Here is a 9,670-nt window from a genome sequence, read left to right as displayed (position 1 = left end):
CTAACATCTCTCGGGTCTATTGTTCCCATCTCATCCGCCAGGCCTAACAGAGGATATCCAGTAGGATGTGTCGCTGTGCTCCCGCCTCCTTGTGACTTAAAGTACACACACTGATGATAACAGCCATTGTCTAGTCACGTGTGACGTTCTGTCAGCAATTATTGCACCACATTTGGCTATCACTTGAGGGAGGGTTTATTCATACTGATGTGGCAAGCGTCTCAGCCAGTTGTTTATCAAGCGTCTGTCTGTATCAGAGCAGAGCAGGAATCTACATCCCCTTGGCTTTTTTGGGTCGCAGAGCAGACATACACCAGTAGTTCACTGCTGAATAATAGTAAAAAGCACTAAAGTGGATAACAATACATGTAACCGAGGAATGATTCAAATATTCTACCATGGGAATTAATATTAGAATCCTGGTGTCTAATAACCCGTAGTGTGGCCTGTATATGACGTATCTATAATGATTAGAATCCTGTAGAAAGTGAATTCCTCCCTGGAGTTTAGGTCATGCTGGTATAATAGGTATGTTGCCTCACAGGGACAGAATATAAAACAGCCTGGAATACATGCTGCACAGAGGGGATGGAGGAAGTCGTATTTTTCTTCAAATTATGTGAACAGGAAGGTTGATTGAGGCAGTAGGCGCACAACGCAGGATGACTAATGCCTGATTTATACTTGGTTGCCATACAGTGTCATGCACCAAAAGTAGCCAATCTACAAGCTCACGACCTGTTGCAGCGCAACGATTTGTGAGCTTGTACATCTGCTATTTTCAGTGTGCGAGATCGGCGCGGCAGCTAAGTATAAATCAGGCTTAACTGAGAGCAGTCAAATGAATTGCAGCTGGGTGTCTACGTGCAGGCGAGGGCGAGAAAACAAGTTGCCATGGAAACAGTAGTGTGTCTCCAACTCCACTCAATAGCGGAGTAAGTGGAGACCGCCGGCCTATTATGAGAGATGATGTATTGATTGGTTCATTGATGGGGCTGTCAGACCCCCCCCCCCCCTCCCCCTCCACAGGAAGCGTTGCGCTTGACCATATACCAACCTCCATGCCAGAAAAAGCATTGCCCAGATTGAACTGTGATTACCCCTTTCCATCAACAGAAGGTAACATTCAAAGCTGCCATAAAGCAGCAGAGGATGGAACGGTGGAGGAGCCCATATATAGAGCACACGAGGTTAGAAACAATATCACTTGGGATCTGAGTATATATGACATGTGAGAGGAAATACTATTTCACTGAACATTGGATTGACTGTGGTGTAATTTGAAAATATGTCAAACCTGTACAAATGTCAGCTTGTCCCTACTCCTCTCTGTGCTGTTTGTTTGGTAACAGAGGACAAAGGACATGTTTGTTTTTCGTGTAAAAGCTTGGGTACATTTGGGATCAAGTTATTACCCAGCTGAAAGTGGAATTTACGGTGAAATGGTCAAATATCATATTGAGACAGGATGTCAGTTTTAGACTTTCAATGGATCTTAGGGTTGATGAGGTCAGAGGTTATGCAACGATGGCAAAATATTTTGTGGCTATCCTATATTAAAATTGGCTACTGGGAGGGGACCACTGCCACATCAGTATGACTAGTCTCGTGTAGCCTAATCTCTCAAGACATGGAATCTGTCGGGAGCTCCTTTTACAACGTGTATAGACCAATTATTTGTTTACCAACATTGAGACTGGACGCACAGATGACTGTCATGTAATCAATTCCCAACAGATCCCCAAACCTGTTGTTTTGGGGAGCACTGGTTTCAGTTCATCCAACTTACTCTTGTGTGTTGGCTAGTGGGGTGCGCCCTAGCGAGACATATACGTCATCGGGCAACGGTATTGCTATAGCTGACATACAAGCTCACAACCGCGTCGCGGATGCAACCGTTGTGAGCTTGGAAGTCTGCTATTCTCAGCGCGTTCTCTGCGCGCGACATCTTCGCGGGACGGAGCATAAATTAGGCTTGACGGGCTACAGCAGCGCGAGCCAAGCAGGCTCTGCTGCCCTGTTCTTATCAGTGTGATGTTGTCTGATAAGGGGTCTATTGTTAGGAATGTTAGGAATGTAAACAAAGACACATGGACCGGAAGTGGAGGGCTGACCTAACGGCCAACATCCTGTTATCCACATTCTATTGGGAAGTCCCCCTAGAGTCAAATTCAAAGGAAAAAAACAGCAGAGGGCGCTGTTTTTAAAATTCTTTTGACTAAAAGGTTCCCACATTGCGTGCAGCCAGACAGCTATTCCACAATCTCCGAATGCTATATAGAGTCTGGAACTACACCTCCCGAAATCCGTGGTAAGAAGCTGGCATCTGTTCGTCATTTCCGTTCACAGAAATATATTTTAAAATATCTTTACATAAACTTTTTTCAATTTCCATTTCTGCTAAGCAGCAAGCTATATATGCTTAGATGATTTTGATTTATATTAGGATAAATTTGCGCAACTGCGTTTGATTTGATTTATTTGAAAAGCAAAACCACATGGTTACAGCAGTTCGAGGATTACACAAGAAAGTCCTGAGAGTTATTTCCGTTGAGGTTGGTTCTGTTGAGCAGGATCGGGACTGGGAGGTCCTCTCCGTACTTTTTTTTCTTCAAAGATATTTGGGCTTTTTGCCTTTATTGATAGATTACAGTAGGCGGACAGGAAATGGGAGAGAGAGATGGGGGATGACACGCAGCAAAGGTCGTCGGGATCGGGAGTTGAACCCGCGACACGCTGTCAGGCTGGCATTGCAGCCTAGGGTGCCTGGATCGTCACGCTGCGACCCAGGCCACCCTCTCCGTACTTGAACAGGAGCTTGCTGTGGTTGTGGTCGACAGACCAAAGGGGGGGCAGGTGGCGGGGCTTCATGGTGGTGAGAAAATGTTGTCTCCATCGACACTCCAGCTCCATCAGGCCTCGCAGGCCAGTCTCTGCGTTGGTACGCACCACCTTCAGCCCATGGGGCACATAGGCCTCGTTGAAAATTCTGCACTCAAGGCCTGAAGCTGTCTGCAGTGCCTCTGGACTAAGCGGCTCCTCACTCTGCACACCTTCTGCCTCCGACTCAACATCGCTATAAAACCCTCTAACGACAGCCTCCAGCTCCTCGCGTCGGTTCTCCGGCAGGCTGTCCCTGGCAGTGAGAAGGGCCCGAGCAGCCGAGCGCACATGCTGCAGGTCCAAGTTCTCCAGCATGCGCACTCCCTTCTCGTTCCCGTGGGGGGCGCCGTACTCATCAGCCAGCTGCTGCTTGAGCATGTCGTCGTGGACGTTGGAGGCGGCCTGGCAGGCGGTGCACAGCAGCAGGATGTCATGGGAGTTGTGTTCCTTCATCTCTGTGGGGAAATGACGCCTGTACTCACGTGGCACAATGTTTTTCCTAACGTACGAATCAGCTTTGCCACACACAACGCAGAGATTCTCCTTGACTGTGAGATAGTAATTCTGATCAGGACGAGGATCAGGTCGTCCCGATGGTTCAAACAGCAATCGAACTATGAAAGGGTCTTCACTCCGGCGCTCTCCTTTTCCTTTGGACAGGTACCACGTGGCCCTCTTTTTGCCAATGGTACACAGGGGCTGGCCGTCTGGGGCATGAAGGAAGCAGTTGTCATACAGAGGAGATTTCCTGGCAGTATAGCCCACACCCAGTGGCTTTCTCTTACATTTACGAAGGTCTGGGACTTGCTGATCTCCAGACTCTGGGCTATCACTTATGGTTTTTCGGAGTCTCCGTCTCCTCTCTCCAGCTGCGATTTTCTCCTCTCCGTCTAAAGCCATCCGGTGTCTGAAGGGCACATCCATCAGGCCCTGGCAGCGGGCAGCCAGCTCAGAGTAGGTACTCCCAGTAGTTGTTGGGGAGCCGACTTCAGGATCAAGGCCCAGGAGATTGAAGAAAAGGGCGATGGAGACCTGGGCATCTCTGGCTGCATATGTCATCTGCTCCAGGGTCAGCTGGTCAGCCTCCCAGTCACTGCATCGCAACTTCAGGGATTTGTCCAGAGACACATTCAACACATCTGCAGCCAGTGACTGCAGACTGAGGCCATTATTCAATGCAACTTGCCTCTGTCTTAAGGCAAGGTAGCGCAGGTCGACCGTGCACCCCAAAGACATGCCGTAGTCCTGGGTCAGACACTTCCCGTCTTCGTAGCAGCCCACACCAACCTTCAGGATATGGGGGTCGCGGAGTACTTCAATCAGGCTGAGTGGGAAGGACTGCTGGCCACCACGAAAGGACACTAGCCTCACCAGTACACACAGCCCTGAGTAGGTCGCAATCTGCAGCAGGGAGACTGCAGAGATTTTGCCGTTTACTGAAACCCATTCACAGTCGAGGCCGAGGACTGGGAAGAGTGACAGCTCCTTTTGCAGCGAGGGCCACAGCTGGTCCCACTGTTCTTCAGAGCACACCATCACTGGCTTCACCCCCAGCAGCTGCTCAGGAGACGGCAGCCGAACAGAAGGGAACAGTTGTGCAGTTGTAGTTTGACAATTAACAGCTTCAATCTCCTTTTCAATGCAATGTAGTGTTTGCGTAGGCTGACACTCCAAGGCCTTAACTTCTTTTTTGATAGGACTTGATGAAGACACAGGTTGAACTTCTATTTGTGTAGACTGACACTCCACAAAATAAACGTCTTCTTTGACAGGACACGACACAAGTTGATCTACCTCCTGAACGGGTGGCAGCTTCTTTCTCGTCCGAAACACCCGCCATAATACGAGCCCTCCCAAAGAGGCTCCTAGCATTGAGGTTAGAATGGTGGTTAGGGATCCTTGTAGTGTCATCACAGCTTTTAGTGGTATTCGTCTTCTTGAGCAGGATGGAAAATTGCAAACCTTTTGCCTTTTTTCGCTTCTGTATCTTTGTAACACTTATAATCGGCTGATTGTTTAGAACCGGGCTCAAGAGCCACTGAAAGGCCTAGCTGGTTTGTACGGCCAGCCAGTTGTCCTGGTACTCTGTATAGGGTCAATATGTTCCTCGAGCGTCACTGATTACACTGGATTGTCTGATGAGCTATTCCTGATTGGGTCTATGTTGTTCACTCTGGAAGTGTTAAGACTGGGTCTAATGCCGATGATGAGAGTAGTTCAACCCTGACATACGGCTTGTTTTATACCACTGAGGGTGGCTCCTGACATCACGGCGGTGATGTCAGGTGGTGTCAGGCATTCCCACATATGGAGCTGGCTATGTCTGTCATGCCCAAACCGGGGACTATGATGTCAGTCCTGGATGGTTCCGGTTATCTCCGTATATGGGGTTTCTAGAAGGAATGTTCTGATGTCAGAGCTAGGTATGTTTTAGGAATCTCCTTTTCTAGCTATTCTATACTGTCAGGCTTTGTCTCCATTTATGGGGATAGGCGAGTATGGGTGAGTATGCCCTGAATGTTCGTAACAGCTGCCCCACGGATTTCCCGTGGAAATACGTAAAAAAATCCATATAATACGTCCAAAGTCAGAGAACATTTCCTCGCCTATGCCTGTGTCTCCGTCTTTGTCTGTTTTGACCCATCATACATTACTTGAGGTAGTGATGAGCCCGCTGCCCCATGAGGACATTTAGATGAGGTTTATTTATGTAGTAGTGATGAGCCCGCTGCCCCATGAGGACAGTTGGATGAGGTTCCTTCCCGGAGGTTGGATTATATTCTTGATAATGCTTTCCATGTTCTCAAGGTCGTTGTACATGGGGTTGGTCCCTGCCGCTGCCCCGTGAGGCTCTCAAGTTTTAAGATTCACGTGTCTAGCTGTGGGCTTTCCTTTGGCCTCCATGGTGTGGGCTTCAGTTAGAACTTAACTTCACTCCCTCAGTGCAAGGCAAGTTATGCCTACTGCAGCTCTCCACCAAAGCTGGACGGCATATACTCTGCCGCCCCGTCAGAGGCGTATTTCTGGACATTGGGTCTGGAACTGCAGTATCCTAGCGTTTGCTATTCATCCGTTATTCAGAACAATTTGGCCTTGCACTTGCCTCCGAGCCTGTGCAGGGTTTGAGGTTGTAGTATTCATCATTATGTTCACTGGTCTCCTATACGGCTGGGTAGCTCTCCCCTGGAGGGTCATACCTTCGATCAACTGTGGGTCTCTGTTCCTGGTGACCACCTATCTGTGCTCCTTTACATCTCATCCTCATTTCAAACAAGAGCCATTCTGCCAGGTCCGGCAGGAAGGGGGTCCGAATCCGGTTCTTGTTGGCGGACCTTTGGAATATTACCCTTAAATCATACGGCAGCCGAGCTAAGAGTTGCATGACATAGGTTGCACATCTCAGCTCCGCTCTTCCTTCTCTCCCGGATTTTGATAACAGAGCCACCAGGCCTCGGACTTTCAGAGTAAATGTTCGGAATGCCTCTATGTCTCCATTCCGAATGGTGGGTCCCTGTATGAGCTCAGCGATGCCCTGCATTGCCACTTGGTGAGGCTGCCCGAACTGTTCCGCGAGGGCTGCCATAGTCTCTGAGTAGGGGTGTGATGAGTCTGCGTGAGCCTCCGCCACTAAGTAAGCGTCTTCAAGCTTCAGATGGTCGCATAAAATGCGGAACTTGAATTGTTCTGATGTGTGGGGAGGGAAGGCATCCTTCAATGCCCCCTTTAATCTTGCGAACTCTCTAGGGTTCGGCGAGGCGAACACCGGTATGATGGGTACCGGTCCCCGATAGAGAGTCTCCCCTGGAAGGCCATGTCGCCGCTCAACTGGGGTTCTCGACCGGTGCCTCCTTGCCGAACCCCGATTGGTCGAAGAAGAACTTTGCCTGGAACGGGTCGCCCTATGGAGACGGCGCTCCAGACCTGAACGGCGGTCCCGCCCGGCGACCCAATCCAGACAGAGGTCATCCTCAACCGACCAGGAGCCGGCACACAGGAGACGAAGTTCCAGGCCCAGGCGACGGTCCCATCGGTCGACCCGGAGGCACCAACGGCAATCACTGCAGTCCCATTGGAGGGCAAGGGGCCACCAGTCGAGACCCACAGTTGATCGAAGGTGTGACCCTCCAGGGGAGACCCTCTATCGGGGACCAGTACCTATCATCCCAGTGCTCGCCGCTCCGAATCCTAGAGAGTTCGCAAGATTAAAGGGGGCATTGAAGGACGCCTTCCCTCCCAACACATCAGAACAATTCAAGTTCTGCATTTTATGCAACCATCTGAAGCTTGAAGACGCTTACTTAGTGGCGGAGGCTCACGCAGACTCATCACACCCCTACTCAGAGACTATGGCAGCCCTCGCGGAACAGTTCGGGCAGCCTCATCAAGTGGCAATGCAGGGCATCGCTGAGCTCATACAGGGACCCACCATTCGGAATGGAGACATAGAGGCATTCCGAACATTTACTCTGAAAGTCCGAGGCCTGGTGGCTATGTTAGCGAAATCCGGGAGAGAGGGAAGAGCGGAGCTGAGATGTGCAACCTATGTCATTCAACTCTTAGCTCGGCTGCCGTATGATTTAAGGGTAATATTCCAAAAGTCTGCCAACAAGAACCGGATTCGGACCCCCTTACTGCCGGACCTGGCAGAATGGCTCTTGTATGAAATGAGGATGAGATGTAAAGGAGCACAGATAGGTGGTCACCAGGAACAGAGCCCACAGCGCGACCGGCACAGGACGCCGCGCGTCCCTAGCCCCCGACGGGCCGTTCGGCAACCGGAGGTACGCAGTCCACGCAACACTGCTCGGACACATAGGATCCAAAGTCCACGGAGAGCTACCCAGCCGTATAGGAGACCAGTAAACATAATGATGAATACCACAACCTCAAACCCTGCACAGGCTCGGAGGCAAGTGCAAGCCAAATTGTTCTGAATAACGGATGAATAGCAATCGCTAGGATACTGCAGTTCCAGACCCAATGTCCAGAAATACGCCTCTGACGGGGCGGCAGAGTATATGCCGTCCAGCTTTGGTGGAGAGCGGCAGTAGGCATAACTTGCCCTGCACTGAGGGAGTGAAGTCAAGTTCTAACTGAAGCCCACACCATGGAGGCCAAAGGAAAGCCCACAGCTAGACACGTGAATCTTAAAACTTGAGAGCCTCACGGGGCAGCGGCAGTGACCAACCCCATGTACAACGACCTTGAGAACATGGAAAGCATTATCAAGAATATAATCCAATCTCCGTGAAGGAACCTCATCCAACTGTCCTCATGGGGCAGCGGGATCATCACTACCTCAAGTAATGTATGATGGGTCAAAACAGACAAAGACGGACATAGCCAGCTCCATATATGGGAATGCCTGACACCACCTGACATCACCGCCGTGATGTCAGGAGCCACCCCCAGTGGTATAAAACAAGCCGGATGTGAGGGTTGAGCGACTCTCATCATCGGCATTAGACCCAGTCTTAACCCTTCCAAAGTAACCAACATAGACCCAATCAGGATTAGCTCATCAGACAACCCAGTGTAATCAGCGACGCTCAAAGAACATCTTGACCCTATACAGAGTACCAGGATGACTGGCCCTTTGTGTTTCACACCTGCAGCACAGCGCCGATGTCACCCACATGCACGTTAGTGTCTGAATGTCTGACTGCCTGTCCTGTCAATATATAGGAATATATGGAGATCCAGTTGTCCAGAGCCACAGATCCGGCCGCTATGCCCATATTTGGGACCGACTGACTTCAAACTCTGCGCGCACATCGGCAAGGACTCAAGGGAGAGCGGATGAGCGGTTGTCCAGAACTGCCGATCCGACCGATATGCCTATATTATGGGTATGCCAATATATGGGCATATGCTGATGACATGGACTGACATATACAGATATCTCAATATATGGGCACAAAGGGACACAGACATACGGGTACAACTGTTACTCTGACAAAGCCCCCGAAACTATGACTCAGACATATCGGTGGGATCGGTGGTGTGACGTAGGTGTGAGGGCCACATAGCGGCCCAAACTCTAGATCAATCAATACATTAAGCTTTATTTATACAGCACAATTCAATGCAGTTCAATGTGCTTCACAGGGGGGGAAAAGTTTTAAAATAATGAACTTTAAAAAAAGCTGAGATGCATACAAATAGGCATAAAAAAAGATAAGAAAGAACAAGTAAAGCAGGAAGAAAAATGCAGCAATCTAAGTAAAAGTGATGCTAAAAAGATGTGTCTTAATATTTACTTTAAAAATGTCCACAGATTCAGAGACCTGCAGATTCCCTGGCAGGCTGTTCCAAAGCTTGGTACCATAATAGCTAAAAGCTGCCTCTCCATACTTTTTTGTACTAGTCTCTGGAACAGTTAGAAGATCAGCGCCAGAGGTCTCATATGTGCCCAGGCACGTACTTAGGAGGCATTACAGAGAAGTAGGCAGGTGCATTTCCATTTAATGATTTAAAAACCAGTAAAAGGATCTTAAAATGTATTCTAAAACTGACAGGCAACCAATGCAAGGACTTTAAAATAGGCGTTTTTAATAGTGCTCTCCGTTTGGTCTTTGTCAACACACGTGCTGCTGCATTCTGGACAAGTTGTAACCGACCGGTTTCTTTTATGGTAGACCAGACAGGAGAGCATTGCAGTAATCAAGCCTGCTAGTGATAAAACAATGTATACATTCTCAGTGTCAGCCTGGTAGAGAAATGGTCGGACTTTGGCAATGTTGCCTCACATGTTCAAATGTGAGGGCCGCGTAGCGGGCTTAACCTC

General features: G+C 49.3%; 1 protein-coding gene across 1 annotated transcript; it reads right to left on the bottom strand.

Moving 5' to 3' along the window:
- Window positions 1-2,757: 2,757 nt before the first annotated feature.
- LOC308088966 (exonuclease 3'-5' domain-containing protein 2-like) lies at window positions 2,758-4,755 on the bottom strand (the record flags this gene model as incomplete). The annotated part of the gene is made up of 1 exon (XM_080433547.1): window positions 2,758-4,755. The coding sequence occupies one exon, from the start codon at window positions 4,753-4,755 to the stop codon at window positions 2,758-2,760; it is 1,998 nt and encodes a 665-aa protein (XP_080289673.1).
- Window positions 4,756-9,670: the final 4,915 nt, after the last annotated feature.

Source organism: Gymnoscopelus braueri, assembly GCF_963280865.1.
Source record: "Gymnoscopelus braueri genome assembly, chromosome: 7".
NCBI lineage: Eukaryota > Metazoa > Chordata > Actinopteri > Myctophiformes > Myctophidae > Gymnoscopelus > Gymnoscopelus braueri.
The sequence above is the reverse complement of the archived record's forward strand: the minus strand, read 5'-3'. Positions and strand labels throughout refer to the sequence as shown.